This window comes from Parambassis ranga, chromosome 12 (genome assembly GCF_900634625.1).
Source record: "Parambassis ranga chromosome 12, fParRan2.1, whole genome shotgun sequence".
NCBI lineage: Eukaryota > Metazoa > Chordata > Actinopteri > Ambassidae > Parambassis > Parambassis ranga.
The window spans coordinates 687,854-708,128 of NC_041032.1; the positions used below are offsets into that span (position 1 = coordinate 687,854).

The following is a 20,275-nucleotide window of genomic DNA, read 5'->3' on the forward strand; positions in this document are numbered from 1 at the left end:
GCCCACCCGTCTATTTGCAGCAGCAAGTAATGCTTTACTTCTCAGCATCAGCTCAGCTTTTTATGCCGGGTCACCAAGCAGGAATAAATCTGCCCTTCACACACCACAATCTCATCTCACAGAGACCAGAGAATGTTTGTGTGTGTGTGTGTGTGTTGCATTCCTTTTTCTATATCCTTTATTTTTTTATTCCTACCTGTGAGTGTCAGCGTCTTGTTGTTTTTCTCCATGCCCTCTACCTGAAACTCCTCCACCTTTTACCTCTACTTATTCTTTATCTTGCCTTTCGTTTTAATTTTCTGTTTTCTCCTTTTTCTCCTGGTCTTCTTTTCTCTCATTTTATCGTATCATAGAGTGTGAAATGCGTGTCTGTATGTATTCTTCAGGTATTACTCACATTACATGGATTCAGTGAAGCTTTGTTAATATGTACTGATGGATAAAAGCATTTAGAGCCTGAACAGACGTGACCTCTGATGGTGGAGATAAATTGGATTTTCTCAGGTTATAATAGAAGACATTTGATGATGTCAGTTTGATTGTTGATGATTGTTGTTATCAGATCAGATATTTTCCCCACACGTGCGCACACACATATGCACAGCATTATGTTTACTTGATCACTCTTTAATTTGAAGTTACTATAACATTTTTTCATGAACTATTATTATCTATTTATAGCAGTGCTTTGGATGTCAGTTTTTCCAGCTGCTTTAGATGAAGGACATTGGCCTTCATCTTTATTGAGCTTTGAGGCAGAGGAGGTTGTAGTATCTAAACACAAACAAGCACAACATTCTTAGAAAACAAAGTCAAAGTAAAAAAAAAAAGAAGAAAGAGAAATCTACAATGAACTAACATAAAGCCTGAAAAGTAACCCAAGCTAACAAGGTCACACAACACAAGTCAAACCAGATGACAAACAGCAGCAGAAAACACCAGAAATGAGGAAATCTAGCATAGAATGGTTAAATACACAGGATACTAATGCATGGTAGCAACATACAATTAAAGATGGAGGGAAAACAACAAAAGGGAAAGGAGACAAACAAGGAAAACACAGTTTTCAAAATAAAATGAAAAGTTAAACCAAGACATGACACAAACAGGGAAAGAATCAAGCATGAACACACCAAAACCGAAAACCATGGCTACACACCACTACGACAGTTCTCCTTTCAGCATTTGATCTATCTGTTGTTCTAGCTAATTACCATAGCCCCAGCCCCATTAGTCACAGGATCCTACTCACTGCATTTTATTTGGCATTATGCCAGTTATGTCAGTTAAGCAATCATCAGCATATTGTCTTTTTAGTTACTTCAGCATCACGTCCAGCATTTCCAACAGTGCAGGTCAAAATCTTTCACTTATCAACAAAATGAAAGCCTCCATTGAAAGAGGTTACCAGTGTTTCAGACTGTCAGGATAATAACTCCTAAATGTTAACAGGAGCTTTCTCTTTCTTTATAGAATGGCTTTATTGTCATTGCACAGCTGATGTGAAGTGAAACTCCTTGTGAAACAATAGGATTACAGTGCAGGATACTATAAAAATTTAAAGATTAAAAAATGAGAAAAACAACAACAATTTACATTTAGGGTACCGATAACTGTAATAATATATATAAATTAGATTGGATAACAGTGTGATAACTGTGATATTGCACATTTCTTTTGAATTCAGCTCTGATGTGACATGTGGATAAAAGCTGTTCAGAGTGTGGAGTCTGCAGGTGCAGGTTTTCTCTGACCTATAGCATCTCCCAGAGGACAGCAGGTGGTTGCCTGGGTGAGATGAGTCCTGGATTATGATTGTGGCTTGCCGGAGGCTTCGGATTTTGGATATGTCAGTGAGAGAGCCTGTTCATGAAGTTCTGTGTTGATTTAATAAGTCTCTGTGGTGGTTTTTTTGTCAGCCAAAGTGTAGCTTGTGAACCACATTACATTTATAAAAGGACAGCAGCTGGTACAGGTTCACTCTCCTCTGTGATTTAGGATGTAGAAAGAGAGGTGCTGTTAACAGTCCAGGTGAAATCCTGAGTGATGTATATACCCAGAGATTAGACTAAATAAACAAAGTAAGACTCATTGCTCTAGTCTCTAACTTGTCCCCTCACCTTTTCTTCATTTTCATCATCTTACAGTACTCATTTACACTTATACGTACATTTTGACATAGACCATTGCATAAAATTCTACCTCCACACCTCCATTGTTACAACATTTAGTCAGTCAGTCATGTGTTGCACACTAGGCTATGTCCCAAAAAAGACAGGAGTACTAGAACAGAAGCTGATAATTGGATGAAGTCACTTCTGTGTAACTCTACAGTGTATTAACATTTTAAACTGAATCACAGTGATAGTTGCAGTAACTCGGCAAATCCCACATTGTGCAAGGTAAAGCTACTGTTTGTGTCAACAGAGTGTGCTGGTTCTGAAGAGACTCAAGATCAATATAATGGCTTTAGTTCCACATGAGCACAGCCTGCCTAACGGCGCACACTTAAACTGATATAGATTTTTTTGAGGTGGTTGCTAGAAACTAAAACACATTTTGCTGTTGATCACATACACAGTTCATTGGTTGGCTTCTGTGTCAGTACTTCAAAATTGGGGCACATCAATTATCTACTGTAAGCATTACAGTGACTGTGGATAAGAACCTCGTAAAATCCCACTACAAAGAAACCAAAGAATAGATAGGTTTGGCAGGTTGTTAGCGGTTAGCTCTAGCAGTGTACAACCCTTTCTGATCTTGCATAGCTAGTTTGCATTGTGCAGCAATGCCACAGTCTTCTTCACAGGTTTGATGCTTGTCAGGCGTGGAATAAAAATGCTGTGATCACATGCTCTTGTTCAGATAATGTATACAAAAGCAAGGTTAACAGGAGGCAGACAAAGCTCTGTTTTTAGCTGCTGTGATGTTATGTGTCATACATTCTGAGGGAGACATAGCCAAATGTCAGAGAAATCTGTTACACCACTCTCATTTAACACTTATTCAAAATGTCAATGACACTGTGATTAACAACTAAACAAAGATGCTCTGCCACTTTTTCTTCTTGCCTGTGATCTTCTTTACTACTTTTCTTCCTTCTTGTCTCTTCCATGTCTTTTTCGTTCCTTATCTGCTCCTCTCATCTGTCTTGGATTTTTGTTCCTGCTTGATCCCCCTCCCCCCATCCCCCTCCTCCCTCCTTTCCCTCCTCTCCTTGGAATGAACTGTGTGTTAACAGAAACCATGCCCACTCAATATAGACCCATCCACATGTCCCTTCCTCCTTTCCCTCCTCATGCTCCTTCTGGCACCCCTTTGACTTACTCCTCCTCCTCTGATCCCCCACCAGTGTCCCCCAGCCCAGGCGTTGCCCTCCCCTCTGCCCCTCGCGACCTGGTCCCTGTCATAGTGTCCAGCCGATTTGTCCGACTCAGTTGGCGCCCCCCAGAGGAAACCAGAGGAGCTGTGCAGACTTATGGCGTTTATTATTCCCAGGATGGAATTGAGAGGTAGGATGGGCCTTTTTGTTCTTTCTTTGTCACTGTTTGCTCTGGCATAGTTTCAATTTCTCTATATCGTTGTCCATCTATCTTTAAATGTGAATTTCTAGATGACTACAATAAAATACTGGAGAAAGGGACATTATTATTTTAAATGATCTGTTCAGTGATCATTAACCTTCCACACTATGACCTGCTGTAGTTACACATTGCTTTAATTAAACACTATGCAGACTTTTCACTGTGTAAATGGTCTGTCTATGTATATCAGGTTTTTGAGTGGTACTCAAAGTGTTTTACAGTTCATTCATCCATTCATGCACACAGTCACATGCTAATGCCCGAGGACACATTGGCAAGGACACACTGAGCTCCCAGCCAAAAATGATGCAGTGCATCAAAAAACATGGAGTTTATAGGCTCAATAAGAAAAAGAACAAAATTAGATGTCATTGCAATTTTTCTAGTTCAATTCTTTTGAAGATATTTTACACAAAAGCACAAATGCACCAGATGAATACTCAAAAGGATCACATAAAGGTGACGGAAGATATTTCAGATATATTTTAGTCTCAACAGTTGTGCTGGACTGAAAATCCAAAGATATGCAACAATTAAAAGAACAGTTAAACCCTTCCTAAATGCCACCCAGTTTTTAATAGCAAGCTTGTTTCTTAGCTACATGCTTCTCTTAGCGCTTACTTCTGCTAAGAGGATAAGTGATTCATTTGTGACTTCTCTCTCCATTTTGGCTAACTATTTGTGGTGATGGTCACTTTAAAGCTAAATCTTGCATTTATACCCAGATCATAAGTTCTTCCTTAAAATCAGGAGAGAATTCACTGGAAGGGTTTCATCCTTCCTCCTCACATGAATAGGTGAGGGAGGATGTCATTGCCTCTGTCCTTCGCACATGTTGTGACATTTTGTTTGCTGTACAGTGCCATGAACAATGTCATATCTCGGGCAATACAGCCAAATGTTCTGTTAGCATAATCATAACAGTGTGTTGAATCTGGTAGCTGTTTCAGTGCTGATACTACAAAACATCTGTACTCAGCCCTGTCTGTCTGTGGAGAATATGTGGCCAGCAGCACATTCTTCCCTGTGCTCTTTCTTAATTTTTATTTACGGGGCACCTCCAGAGTTCTCATTGACTCACACTGTGTAAAGTGAATGTTAATGACCCACAAATTGCAGCAGTGTGGGATGGTGCACAATGGGCATATATTTGTGCTCTTCAAATATTAGCATAATTTGTGCTATTTTTTTTTGCATGGTGCCTTTTTCCTTTGCCAAAGTCTCTCCTGTTGTTCATCGCCATTCAGTTCCTCTGTTATTAATCAGTATAGGATTACTGTTATTTATTCAGAAGTCCTGCTGCCCTGCTTGTACAGTGCTTCAGTTAGGTGTTATGGTGATAATTCTTTTGACATTTTATGCTTGTGAAGTGGTATGCTTAGTGTTATTTGTACTCTAAAGAATCCATTGGGGCATTGACTGCATTAGCTTCACCCTTATCTCAATAGCAACAGCTCTTAGCAGGCAAAGCCCATGTTAAATAAAAAAGTTGCTTGCGTAGGGTAACTTTGATTCCATGGCAAAGGCATGGCCCTCTGAATGTCAGATAAAGAAAAAAGTGACTGCAGAGAGCAGAACTAAGGTCATGCAGGTGTTGTAGTATAAACAACAATCAGTTGTAAATTTATGTACACCTGCCCTGAATGGTCTGCACTTGCAATAAATTGCAATGTATTGTGTTCAGACACCTTTCTGTGAAGATTGAAGCACAGTGGCATGCCATTTCTTTCCACGTGCATCAGTGAGTGTTGACCACAAATGATGGTTTGTGGATTCCGAATTCAGATTCGAAAGTAAACACACGCCCCTTTCTCTTGGAGCTCACCTTGAAGCCATGCCTCCCAATCACATGGACACACATTACCTGAAGACGAGCTGCAGTGTGTGACTTCGGCCATCACGCACGTACCTCTCTGGTGCACGCAGAGCAGGAAGAGAGCGACAAACAGTCAATACTCCGCACTGGGTCACCCTGGAGGATTGGCTGATGTTTTTAGTGTTTTATAGCTTCCACAGATGATTAATATTCTTTGTTTTAATGCGAAACTGCCGAACTAATTGGTTGCTATCGGATTGTACAGAGAAGTTACACTAATTTAACAAAAAGTGTATCAGAATGAAATCTCCTACCCTACCTTTAAATCTTTCTTCTGCCCATTTTCCCTGCTTCTAAAGTCAACTTTGATGACAAAATGTGCGTGTGCTGCTTACTACCCCTTAATTATTGATAATAATAATTATTGATTTTGTTAGCGATTGTGGCTGGTCCAGTGAAAGGGGGCAGACAGTAAGGCTATCAGATAAGGTTCTAAATTGAGTTGAACAAGGAAGTTGTAACCTGTAGCAGAGACAGACACTGGACATTAGACAAAAAAACATTGCCTCTAATGAACTGTTGGGTTCGCCTAACCATTATTATCATGCCAGAAGACTGAATGATGAGGTGAAGAGCAAAGTAGAACCAGGGTTGATGCACTGCATTTTGATTGCTAGGTATATGAGAGACTGCAGGAGAGATGGATATTGATCACTAGGTATGCCACACCCAGGCACACAGAAAGAGACATGGAGACCGACAGTGAAACACAGGGACAGTGGTAAAACAGAGGCCCTGAGCAAAGAGGACACACAGGGTGGATCATTAGTCCATTATGCATAAGAATACCTCCTGCTTACACCCAACACAGTTTCATCTCAATATGGGAAATAGTCATGTAATATGATTTGTTCGCAGCATGCCGGTCCATTTATTTTGTCCACATGATTTTGTCATGCACATATACACAAATCAGTCATTTCACAATATAAAGTTATAAAAGTCCATATAAGGAGGTAGGAGATTGAAGCTGGTTCTGACTCACAGCAGACGTTCACCTAAGAGTTCCTTTATAGCTGTTACAACTGTAACTTCCATCTCATTTTCCACTTGCAGTTGGGGTTAGGTATTAAAACACAACTAGTAAAGATTAGGTGTTAAAAAATACAGGGTTGGAGGTTCTTGTGCTTTCTGTCAAGAGTCAGAATTTGTGTCAGTCTGCACAAAACAACTCCGTAAATTACACCAGCAATACTGAGCCAATACTCTGAGGAAATGATCTTCTTCCAGAATGTCCTCGGCACTGTTTTAAAAGGTATCATTATGCTTGAAATAAGCTTACAACACAAGCAAGCAGCAACCTTTGAGCAACATGTAAAGCACATTCATGGATTCACAGCTGCTGGATTGAACTGCTGGTAGTTATTTTACCATACTCATGGTGCATATGGAGCAGGAATTTTTTTGCAAAAGGTGTGAAGGTGTAGGTGATAAAAATGAATTTGGGAATTGAACAGTAGTAATTTATAAATTACAAAGTGGTTTGATTCATTCAAGTAGGATTTGGTTAGAACCAAGTCAGGTTTCATCATTTTCCACATCAGCTGTCAGCTGTGTGTTCTGAATAATGAATCATAGATACATTGATGTCAGAGCAACACTGAGTCCAATAAAATATCAATGAGGCTTGTTAAGTTTGATCAGTCATTTTTATTCATATTTGCATTGCTTCTATTTTGATTTTGCAATCATTTTCATCATGTTTAATTGATGTCTGTAAAATAGCTGTTTTCAAATAATTTGATAATTTCACATAATATTTTTACTCTAAATTGTGAAACAATTTAAAATCATTGTTTGATATTGCTTATGTTTTTGTATGTTTATCCTATTCTGTACAAACAGAATTGATTATTAGTCTATGTTATTATGGTGTGGACATGGAGGCACATGGGATCAGGCTGCAGGCCTGTTGTTTAGAATAAAAGGAAACATGAGCTGCCTAACTTTCAAAGGAGTAAAGGAATTGTGCAGAGTTGTATACTAACAGTATGTCAAAGACAACACTTCTCACTGTGTGCAGCTCTACTGCACACAATGGCTCATTTAGCAAAAAAAAAAAAAGCTCTGGGTGACACTTGGCAAGTCCCCTGCTGATGCTAAATGGTAACCTCAGACAGACAGGGCCCCTGCCAAAGGCTTTCACGTCCAGGCTTTTAAGCTTTGCTACTTCAGGGACTGTCCAGCCTGCTGAGCTTTATCGCTTTGAACACTGCACAAAGCAAGCACTGAAGTTTTAGTATGGTACAATAAAGAGATTCTGTCAGTCCTAATGACTTACAGAATCAAGAGAGGCAGATGTTTTGTCAGTTTTAATGACTTTGGGAAAAAATTCTAAAATGGGATTTGTCATTTTGTCAGTTCCAATAAGTTGAAGAAAATGAGAGAGGAAGAAGACAAAGAGAAAACAGTAAGAAATTATAGCAGAGAGGGAGATGTTGGCAAGAAGAGACTGGCGAGTTAGGGTATATACTGTATATAGCCAGCCCGTTCATCATGAGTAGACATAGTGGGTGTAGTTTGTCAGAAAATAGTTCCCCCATAAAGTTGCCTAAAATTTAATGGAAACTAGTAACTGGGTCATGATTCTTACAATTTGTAATTTGTATTTAAGAAAGCAGTAATCTCTTCAGTCATGATTACAGACTCTTGCACTAAAACAACTGGGTGCTTAAAGGTGAATTTGCGGCTAACTCATCAGCTCAGCAAGTGAAAGAGACGGCTAGAGAGGTGGGAAGTTTTTGCTGTTGGTTTGTGTGTCTTCTGGACAAGAAACAGATATTCAGCTTATTGTGTGACTTGTATTGGGATAAGGATAAATAAAAGGGGATATATGGGGCTAAAATAATCTTTTTAATTATTATTTTTTTCTAAAATCTCTTTAAGGAAAGTTTTGTGTATTAAACTTAAACTTGAACTGAGCTATAAAGGTATCCTAATTCAACCTGCTGATGAGCTATACTCATGATTCATTCATTAATTGGTTGCAGTGTATATAAAAGTAAACCTTCTTCCTGGCAGCAGTAATTTTTGATATTGCACAGTTTACATCCTCTTTAAAGTTCCATTGGTGTTTTGTGCCTTTGGTAAAAGTAAGACTAGAGAGTGCTAAGAAATCCTTATGGAGGTTTTTTACACATGCTTATCAGTTCTTAGCAGCATGGAGCAAAAAATGTTAACAGTAGTAGTTTCCTATATGCTTTTTATTATAATTAATGTTTGTGTATATAATTGTGTCATTTACCTTCAGAGCAAACCAAACTTGATGCATTAAATGGTACAGTGGATTGGTGTAGCTCGGCCTGATGATTGGCTGAGAGATGTTGTAATCTGAGGATTAGCTGCAGACACAGAGGGATTACACAGAGTGCAGCTGATTAAAGTGAAGATTATCTATGCTGTTACAAAGTAAAGATTGGTCTGCATTTCACTGTGTTGGCATTTTTGAAGAATCATTATCATCACCTCAAAGTATACATATGCATACACACACACATGGTGAAATAATATTTCTTGTAAATTTTTCACATCAATCTTTATCAGGGAGAGGTCAGTGAATGTGTCAGAGCCAGAGTCCTTGGAACTGACAGTGTCCAACCTAAAACCAGAAGAAAGCTACAGCTTCAGAGTCATCGCTTACAATGATGCTGGGCCAGGAGAGAGCTCCACCCCCCTGAAGATCAGCACCAAACCTGACCGTGAGTGTATTTTATGCTGGGTTTAGACTGCATAAACATGCAGGAGTCTATATTTTAACTTATGTAGCATGATTACATGAGGAAAAGGTTGGACGTGTGTTAAATAAGGGGATCTTGGTATGCACACTACTGGTCAAAAGTTTTAGAGGTTTTTTTTATTGAAATTCACGCAGTTCAAGTCCAATAAAGCATTCTGCAGCACCATGCAGTGCCCTCTGGTATGTGTCTAACTGGTCAGGAGTTTATCTTAAAGCAAGTTAATGACCCAAATCATAATTCCATGCCATGACAGAAGTACCTTAGAAAAAAAGATGGTAAGATTGAAAACATGGAATGGCCAGCATAGTTTCCAGACTTGAACTAGTATGGAATGAACTGAACAGAAGAGTGAAAGTGAAGCAACCTACAAGTGCCACAGAACTTCTGCAACAGTCAGAAAAACCTTCTGAACAAAATTTGATTTCCATTGTAGAAAAAATGCCCCAAGTGTATCTGCCAAAGTTGGCTACTTTGAGTCATAAGGGAGGAAGTACATTCGTAAGTTGTATGGTCATGTTATTAGTCTGTCTGTATTAGTCTTCAGTGGGAAGATGGAAAGATCCTCTTACTCCCTGCACCTGCTTTTTTATGACTGAAGCCCCTTTTCACAATAGAACTCCAGTTCAGTCTGCAGAATCAGGTCAAGCATTGTTTGGTGTGTGCTGTTCGCACACGCTGAGAGCTGAGAGCTGAGAGCAATGCACAGGCCAGATCAAAAAGTAATTCATTAAAATGTGTGTTTTGGCCACAACAGTCATCACTCCCACTCAGTCACAGTAATTTCACCAGACTATTACCTCCTTTGTTCACACATTGATTTAATCAGACATTTGCCATACAGACATGACTGGATAAGTAATTGGAGGCTGAGACAGGTTAAAAGGCTAGACACTCTGAATTATGTACGTATACTGTATATTTATACACATATTTCAGCACCTTGATAGACAGACCTAGGAGGACATGGTTTGATGAGCCCAGATCCTGATGTCCTCTCAGTTTTATACATGTGATGTGTTAGTTTTATATAACTTGTGTGCACAATATGTTGTCTCTACAGTCCAGGTTCCTAGCAGGGTGGAATCTCTCCAAGCAGGAGCCCTGTCTCCAACCTCTGTCCAGGTGAGCTGGGAGCCACCCAGCCATCCAAATGGCCCCATTCTGAACTACAGACTGCTGTGGACTGAGAGCCCCTCCAACAAGGAACAGGTCAGCACAGTCACTGATCTATACCTCTCATAGCAGAGACATTGTGTGGATTACAGAAAGTCTTTGAATCCAGACTGCATCACATATTGCTTCAGGTGGAACAGAGTGTAATTACTGTTCTGTTGTGTTCAGAGTGTGGAAGTGAGTGGACTCAACTACAAGATGGAAGGACTCAACAAGTTCACAGAGTACACAGTCCGAGTTTTGGCAGTGAATCGCTATGGTCCAGGCACCACCTCTGAGGCTGTCAGGGTCACCACACAATCAGATGGTAAGTTGTACCATAGCAGTTCCTCAATTCATTCAGTGACATAACTACAGTAAAGAGAAGAAACTTCCCATTCCTCCTGTCAGTACCCTCACTGCAGCATGACAATATTTGATGTGAGGTTCATCGGTCTGTAGTCATTGTATCTCATCTGGGTGTCTTGGTTTTGGTGCCAGGACAATTCATGATGTTTTTGACAGAACTGGGACATTTTCCATCAAATTCAGGTTGAAGATCCTCTGGAGCAGCTGTTAAAGCACACAATCCCTTATTGTGGACTGTGTGCCTACTTAAAGCACAGCCAACCTATCACACACTCCCCTTCTTTACTAAGAGGAACACTGGAGGATGTCATGTTGCTGCATGTTAGAGTGTGAGAGGGTGAGGCTCAGGCTGTACCTCAGCAGAGCAAAGACTGGACACCATGTCAAAGCTGTTGTAATAAAAGTTAAACTGTCAACATCATTTACTCTTGCCTCAGTATGTTTAGTTTTGTTGCCAGTGATGCCCCCCCTTCTCTGGAGATACCTCCACAGTTTCCTCCTGTAGGCCTCCTTTGGCTGCTTTAGTGTCCTCCTGTTATGTCCTGTTAGAGCTGTCTTTCTGGAGTGCTGTGGCTTCCGATTTCAGGAGGGAGGTACAGGAAACAGAATTTTGGAGGGATTTGTGAGCTGGTCTAGATGTTGCAAGTTGCTTGTCCAATAGCTCACCCAACTTCAGTAACAACACCTGACATACACTAATTTCCACTCATTGGCCTGTTTTAGGAATGAGTCAGGAGTTCCCTCCTAATGTGTTCCAGCTTCCTTGCCGATTCTGTGACATTGCCTTGATTTTGTATTGTTTCTGGTCAACTCTTGACACCACTCCTTCCCTTACAATGGTATTTTGTTGGGGTATCTTCCCTCTCAAGCCCTGCTTGGTACCCTTCTGACAATGGTAGCCATTTTTGGCCCTGTTCAGACATGCATTTCTCACTGTTGTAGTACTGACATTTTTTGCAAATCATGTAAGGTAACACTGAACAAGTTGTTTTTTAAACCTCTATTTTCCATTTCATTTTACCTGGAAGCTTGCAAAAATTAGAAGAATTTGTTTTTTGGTTCATCAGACAACCATGTAATATTCTCATGCACATTTTAAAAACGCCCATGGTTGCTTTTGAATACATGCTCAATAGACACATTATCTCAGCAAAGAAATCCGAGGCGAGAAATTTCCATGAGGTATTACTGGAAAAAGTGCTTAACCTTATTGATGCCTTTTCCTGATCCATCGAGACACTGTTTTCCATATAAAGAGCTAGTGATTTTTGATTACTAATACATTATCAAAGACTGACCTTCTCAGTCCGACAGAATCTGCCCTGCATAGCCAGAAATGCCCCTGCTTATCTGTGGTTGTGTGTGAATAACATGTACATTAAAGCGATCGAATATCTCAATATTATCTGTTATTTAACTTGTACTCTGATTTTTCTTTGCAGTTCCCAGTGCTCCTCCTCTGAACATAACCATAGAAGTTGTCCTGTCCCGGGTGAGTTTTTATATTTGCATATTGTTTTATTTTTATCTGCCTCTTTTTCCCTAGGTAAATTATGGAAATATTCTACCATTTCAACAAGTTCTTCAACTATCATTTGTGATGCTAACATCAGTGAAAATGAAACTGTATGCCCAGGAATGGCAATGCAGAATATTTTATTAAAAAGACAATATATTTCATGCTAAAAATGAAACTACAAATCAGTAAAACATATAATGCACTTTCCTGTATCAAGCAGAACAACTCTTTCTTCAGTGGTAACTAGGGGCTGTGATTGTTTTTACACAGAACTACAAGTGGGTACTTGTGCTTCAAGAGCACATCTTGTTGAGGTTAACAAATAGGACTTAACTAGAGTTTCTTCAACATTTATAATAATCTACAACCATGTCTTTGACAGTTAAAGTCTATAGTACAGCTTTTTTTCTGTTTTGTGTTTTTGTTCCTGCTGAGTTGTCTGTGAAATGTCAGTGTTTTCCATCAACTGTCTGCCCCTGTCCAAAAAACATAAAAACTAAAGCAGGCATTTGAAGCTCCTGAAATAATGGGTGTCAGAGAAGAGGACTTCTAGAATGTCATAGTTATCTTCTTTAAATGCAAAAAGATGGCCGTAGATCTAGTGTGAGAGGACTGTACAATCTTAGTATAAAATTAATAATAATAATATAATATTACAAGTAAGTTTTACCACCCGGGACAAAACTGCCCTCAACCTCTGCACATTTTGTAATGGCATATAGCCTGTTTTTACATGCGTCAACATCACACAGCAAACAGCTGCAGCCTGATTGTCTTGCTAAAAAGCAACAACAAACCAGTCCTAGTAACCTTACCAAACAACAAAGCAGAATGACAAGCTGCACTTTCAGTCACAGCTGCACAGAATGAAAGTATGGCAGAACTTTTAAACAGATGCTGTTTTTGCACCTGAGAACTGATAAAGCATGTGACTGGAATGTTGCTCCAGTGAGACAGAGCGTAAGGCCGGAAAGGTGAGAAGAGTCCAGAGCATCTATCACAGTCCAGGAGCCACACAGTTTACAGGCTGGTTTAGACTTCTGCATCGAATCGTAGCCCAGTGCAGAAGTTCGAAAGCTTCACAATGGCGTAAGGGCATCTTCGAGGGTACGCCACTGATTCACCGCAGAAGTATTACCCAGGCTTAACATACATAGACGGGAGAGTGAGCACAGCAACTCCGGGCAGTGACAACAAGCTACAGGCTTTTTCTTGAGCATAATCACCACTCAAACATACCAGTCACTTGTCCCTTGCACACATCTGGTGGCACTAAGTCTGTGTTGAGGTTCTTCTATGACTTTCCAGCAGTAAAATCCTCCTAGGGGTTGTCAAGATAATGACTCAGCCACTGGCTTAGCTTGATGACATCACAAGCCTGAACGAGCACCAGCCAGATGCTGTCATGTCCTTTACCATGAAATGTTTTAAGAAGCTTGTCTTGACATGACATGCACAACCCAGGCCATAATCACCTCTAGTTTGGTGAAGCAAACAGATCCACTGATGATGCCATTACATGGGTACTGCATAAAGATCTCACTCATCTGGAAAATGCCAACAGCTGCTTTTTGTTGACATTGAATTCCATCAGCCCATGCTGGTCAACACAATGCAAACATCTCTGTCCATAGTGCATCACACTTCTTCCACTGTCACAAGCAATGCAGGAGTTCCTCAAGGCTGTATCCTCAGTCCAGTCTTCTACTCCCTTTTAACTAGTGACTGCATGTGTACCCATAGTCTACCACAATGTGGTTTTTTTTGTGGATGACACAACCATAGTGGGGCCAAACAATGCAACAAACAATTGTGGCATTTAGGAAGGAGGTCAGGAAATTATCTACACAGTGCAATGAGCAGGAACAATAGCCGGATCCTCAACAAACAAGAAAAACCTCATAAATGATCGTAGACTTTGAGAAAAGAAAAACACACATCAGCGGAGATAAGTTCAATGGCAAGGTAATTGAGAGGGTCTCCGGGTTCATCAAGACAGATGTGCTTTGTTTTCCTTAGGGATGCTGAAATAAATCGACTCTCTTACCAACTACTACCACTGCACAATTGGAAGTATTTTGATGTATATCTTACCAGTGACATCATCATTTTTTTTTGCTTTTTAAGAGGAATGTGTTTTTTTAAGGATGCAGGGCCAAGTTCATGCCAAACATACTAAATTAACTAAATTAGCCAAAGGGGGACCTTCAATACAGAAAAGCAAAAAAGTTTAAATGAAGACACATAACTTACTGCTACCAGTGTTTCCAATGGTGTGTGGGAGTAGTAATCTAAGAAAAAAATAACGAAAATATCTGCAAAGCTTCCTCTATATTTTTGCAACCACATCCCATTTAGACTTATGGCCCTCATTATACAAAAACTGCTCTACTGAAATGCTTTTTTATGTTAGGGCATGCATCTACATTATATGTTATAAACTACAAAGATACTTTGAAGCTTCAGAAAAGAATAAAATAAGAAGAGTTCATGGCTCCATTCCCTTAAAAGACCCTCTCGTTGCAGCAAACATTAAAAATACAACAGAAGATGTAAGAGAATCTGCAGTCATTTCATCATCAGTGGGTTCTATTGAGGACTTTAAATGGTCACCTCATACGTAAGCAGCAGCAGCTCTGGTTAGTACACTCATGAACAGTTTTCCAAGGTAGTTGGGCAGCATTTTGGCAGCATTTTGGAGAGGATTTTTACAGCACTCTGTAGCTCTAGTCTGTATCAGTATTAATTATCTCTTGATGTCAATAGACTCAGTGGTTCAGTGGTTGCAGGACTCCTGGATGGAGGTCTCGTAGAAGATTATTTTTACAGTCAGGAGTTGTGGGAACAGATGAATTCTACACTTAATTACTCTTGTCAAGCAATTCACACATGGAATGTATCATTATAATTGCATGTACAAAAGAAATGCTTGACATTCATACAAAACAAAATACCGACTCAGCACAGTGGTAACAGCTGGTTCCAGAGTTCAGGGGTGGGACTATAAAAGCTACATGTAGTAACAACTAAAAAAGCAGTGAAAATAAAAGTACACAATACTGCAAAGCATGACCTGGACTAACATTGTGCCAAAATAATCTCATGCAACTTTGTCCGTAATCGTGGTGACTGTGTCTACTCTCAGTTAATATAATTAGTGCCTGCAAAGAAAGAACTGTGGATGCCTTTTGTAAAAGGCCCTTAAACCAGACAGGCTGGGTCTCCAAGAGGATTGTCTCTGCCAGACATTGAACATCTTGCTTCAGCACAACATGACAGTGAGAGGACAGAGCACAAGGCATTTCTGATTCTGGCAGGACATGAGGAGGATATTCCATAGTCTCTTCTGAGTGTGCTCAAAAAGCATTAAAGAGAGAGCAGTCATCCACCACACCTTCCTTCAATGGTCCAACGTTTTTCCTCCCCTGTCTTTTCACTGGTCAGCAATTCTTATAATAGGGCTAGAGGAAGCTCAATTTAGAGATGCACTTTGATTTCTTTCAAGCTGCTCCTGTAGTCCCAGTGAAAGTTTCCAAAGTCCAAAGTCCAAAGTGTGCTCAAAAAGCACTGAAGGTAAGAGTCAATGGTCCGGTGTTTCTCCTCCCCTATTTTTCCACTGGTCAGCCTATCTTGTAGAGGAAGCTCAAATTGAAGTTCCACTTTCATTTCAATAATAATTTGCTCCTTCAGCTGAAAGTTTCAATCTAATCTGTTGTGGACAGTGCAGAGAGTAAGATGTTTGCAGTATTCACATCCAAAGGAAAGAGAAGACAGCAAGTGATCAAGTTCTAATTTACTAGAACAATCAAAATAGTTCATCATATCAAATTTTCTTACTTTGTCATTAAATGTATAAATACAATGATAAGAAGGATAACACATCACGGATAGAGGAGAAGAGGAGGTAGAGGTAGAACAAATAAAACCAGAAACACAGGTCTGACTAGTGCAGGACACATTGGAAAAGAACTAGTCCATATTAGTCTATGCAGCAGTTTCAAAAATGCTACACATACTGACATAGGGGTTTATATAAACAATAAAATTAGTTTATTTTCCTGTAGGAGCACATGCCCAAAATCCTGGATTAAAATATATACTGCTCAAACAAACAACAGGAACACTTAAACAACACAATGTAACTCCAAGTCAGTCACACTTCTGTGAAATCAGCCTGTCCAGTTAGGAAGCAACACTGATTGTGAATCAATTTCAACTGCTGTTGTGCAAATGGAACAGACAACAGGTGGAAATGAGAGGCAATTATCAAGACAGCCCTATAAAGGAGAGGTTCTGCAGGTGCTGACCACAGACCATGTCTCTGCTCTCATCCTTTCTGCCTAATGTTTTGCTCACTTTTGCATTATGTCAGTGCTCTCACCCCTAGAGGTAGCATGAGGCGGTGTCTACAACCCACACAAGTTGCTCAGGTAGTGCAGCCCGTCCAGGATGACACATCAATGCAAGCTGTGACAAGGTTTGCTGTGTCTGTCAGCACAGTGTCCAGAGCATGGAGGAGATACCAGGAGACAGACCAGTACACCAGGAGACGTGGAGGGGGCTGTAGGAGGGCAACAACCCAGCAGCAGGACCGCCACCTCCTCCTTTGTGCAAGGAGGAGCTGGAGGAGCACTGCCAGAGCCCTGCAACATGACCTCTAGCAGGCCACTAATGTAAATGTTTCTGATTGAACTGTCAGAAAGTGGGGCTTGTGATTACAACCCAGCACCAGGGCGATTGGCATTCAGCAGAGAACACCAAGATTGGCAGATTTGTCATTGGCGCCCTGTGCTCTTCACGGATAAGAGTAGGTTTACATTGAGCATGTGAAAGATGGGTCAGATTGTGGATACGCTGCAGAGAACGTTCTGCCTGCAACATCCTCCAGCATGATGGAACAGCATTGAAGACAAGAGAGCTGGTGGTGGACTTCAGGAAGCACCAGACACTCCCAGACCCAGTCAGCATCAAAGGTACCAACGTGGACATTGTGGACAGCTACAAATACCTGGGTGTCCACATTGACCACAAATTGGACTGGTCCACAAACGCAGAGGCAATATACAAAAAGGGACAGAGTCGCCTGTATCTCCTAAGGAGACTCAGGTCCTTTAAAGTCTGCCAGACCATGCTGCAGATGTTTTACCACTCGGTGGTCTCCAGCGTCATCTTCTATGCTGTAGTGTGCTGGGGCAGCAGGATGAAGACGGCCGACACCAACAGACTCAACAAGCTCATTAGGAAGGCTGGCTCGGTACTGGGAGTGGAGCTGGAATCTGTAGTGGAGGTGACGGAGAGGAGGATACTGAGGAAACTCCTCAGTATTCGTAACAACATGTCTCACCCCCTGCATGACACACTGCTGTCCTACAGGAGCACATTCAGCAGTAGACTGAGACTACCAAGGAGCAGCACCTAACTTATAACTTGATACCTCTGGCACAAGAATTTCCTTTGGGATTAATAAAGTTTTATCTTATCTTATCTTATCTTATCTTATGACCGGTTTGGTGGTGGGTCAGTAATGGTGTGTGGAGGCATTTCCTTGGATGGTCACACAGCCCTCCATGTGCTAGCCAGAGGTACCCTGGCCGGGATGAGATCCTCAGACCCATTGTGAGACCATATGCTGGTGCAGTGGGCCCTGGGTTCCTTCTGAGGCATGACAATGCTAGGCCTCATGCAGCTGTGTCAGCAGTTCCTGCATGATGAAGGCACTGATGCTATGGACTGGCCTGCCCGTTCCCCAGACCTGAATCCAATCGAGCGCATCTGAGACATCATGCCTGCATCATGTTGCACCACAGACTGTCCAGGAGTTGAGTGATGCTTTAATCCAGGTTCGGGTGGAGATCCCTCAGGAGAGCATCTGCCGCCTCATCCTGAGCATGCCCAGTCGTTAGGGAGGTCATACAGGCACATGGAGGCCACACACACTACTGAGCCTCATTTGACTTGTCTTGAGGAATTTCCATTCAAGTTGGACCTGTAATGTGATTTTCACTGTTAGAGTCTAGTATAGTCCAATGTTAAGGTGTTAAAAAGCAACACAAACTGACAGAATATGACTGACATACCAACCCCTACATCAGTGTTGTGTTGCAAAATAGAGACCCTGCCATCCATGAGATGCCAATCTGGTATCACACACACACACTGTGTGAGAGTCAATGTGATTGCAGCTCTCACCCAGAGGACATGAACAAACAATCACAGATTGAATTCAGGGACTGTGCACGAATGTGCTGGAGGTCAGAAGGTTGATGAGGTGTTTTGTATGCAGCTCTCACACTGCTTCTCCGCATATAGAAAGAAGAAACTTGCTGAATTAATTCCAGTTTCACTTTAAAGTTTTGTTTTTCTTTAAAGCTTTGTCCTCCATGAATTGCAGAAACTGCTCCACAACACAGAATCAAATTACAGCTGGAAATAGACCTGCAAACTTAAACTCCAGGATGCTATGGGTTTATTTAAAGCCTTTGAAGTTTACTTACAGCTGCTGGGTGCTTGGACATTGCTGGACATTGAAGAGCATATTCACTTCTAAATTATAGTTTTATGACTATGATTTCAGGTGTGTCAGAAGATGTATTTAAAGTATCACTATATAAAAGATAGGCATCAATTGGTCAGACAGTTGACATCTTTGAAAAAGACCACCAACCCAAACTCCACTCCTGAAGAAAATTCAGGAGGTTCCAAAGAAGATCAGATCTATCTCAGCCCCTGGACTGGACATGTGTTAACAAAATCTTCCAATGCAGATTAAGGCTATGTCAATTTGACATTTGGAATCACCTGGAGAAGAGCAAATGTGCCATAGGAGTAGAGGTGTACTTAGAGGTCTGAATCCCCACAGATGAGCATCCCAAGATTCAACCAATACATAATAATGTTCATGCTTTGGAAGGCGAAAATACCTTCTTTAGCATTGTAGCAAGGTAGCTTGCTGACATTTCCCAGCAGGGCCAGTATTATCAGACTAGCACAAATAATCTATATTACATTTGCCTCCAATCATGGCTGTAATGGAAGCAGTAGATCTTGCATGGACTAGATAAACCTATCTAGTAGGTTCTGATGGGGCAGAACCCATCAAAAGTCACTCTCTTGTGCTAAAGAATACCCAAATGACTAGAGAGTTGTGATATTGAGCACTGGAAGGAAATGGACAGCCAAGGAATAATGACTAGATGTAGATGAGGTAAGAGCTGCTGTGGGATAATGGGCAGAGTGGCCAGTATAAGACCATAATTAGCTCCTGCCAAGAAGCACTTAACCTGGTCCTGAAACATCAGCTAAAGAACCTGCAGCTGTAGGCTTGCTCACACTGACACCTGTGATTGCTTACATAAAGAAATGCAAGCAATCATGGGCAGCATAGATCATGGTGACCTCTATCCGTGGATACTAAAACAAATGCTGCTAATCACTGCTACAGGATTGATCTGGCAGTAAGGTTATTGATGGGTCTAGGCCGCAGTCATTTCCAAGCTTGATAGTGCATCAACAGTAAAAGGCTGGCTGACAGTGAGCTGAAATATATGGGTTTACCTTCAGTGTGTGGACAGCAGCTAGCAATAATGACAACTGGTTTATAAATAACCCAACAAATAAAAATCAAGCTGCAAGAACGAATCATTAAATTGTCCTGACTCAAAGACACCCTGAGGTGCTCCTGAAGTGTTTTGTACCAGGCTGTAAACATGTATATTTTTGCTGTAAAGTTGGCAATTTTAACATGGGAGTCTATGGGGATTAACTCATTTTTGCCCCAGCCCCTACAAGCTGCATGGTGAACTGCAACACTTGCATGGGCTTCATTTATTAGTCCAGGAGATGCTGTTTGGTTGGGAAAACTGCATTAAACTCTCTGTGCAGAGAAGATTTTGTTGCCTTTGGATAAACATCCAGGAATCAAACCAAAGAATGTATGGTTTTTGGTTTGCAACACCCCTGTTGTTGGTGTTGAAGTTTTCTTCACACTTATGTGGAGTTATTGGCTGAAAGTCTTTTTTACAACTTTTTAATGTGGTAT

General features: G+C 40.8%; 1 protein-coding gene across 1 annotated transcript in view; it reads left to right on the forward strand.

The window, feature by feature from the left end:
• dcc (DCC netrin 1 receptor) overlaps positions 1–20,275 on the forward strand; it is a 136,346-nt gene that overhangs the window by 44,118 nt on the left and 71,953 nt on the right. Inside the window, exons 8-12 of the mRNA XM_028418483.1 lie at positions 3,353–3,512; positions 9,004–9,158; positions 10,258–10,406; positions 10,539–10,677; positions 12,161–12,210. Of these exons, the coding sequence (XP_028274284.1) occupies positions 3,353–3,512; positions 9,004–9,158; positions 10,258–10,406; positions 10,539–10,677; positions 12,161–12,210 (653 nt within the window). The remainder of the gene's footprint in view (positions 1–3,352; positions 3,513–9,003; positions 9,159–10,257; positions 10,407–10,538; positions 10,678–12,160; positions 12,211–20,275) is intronic.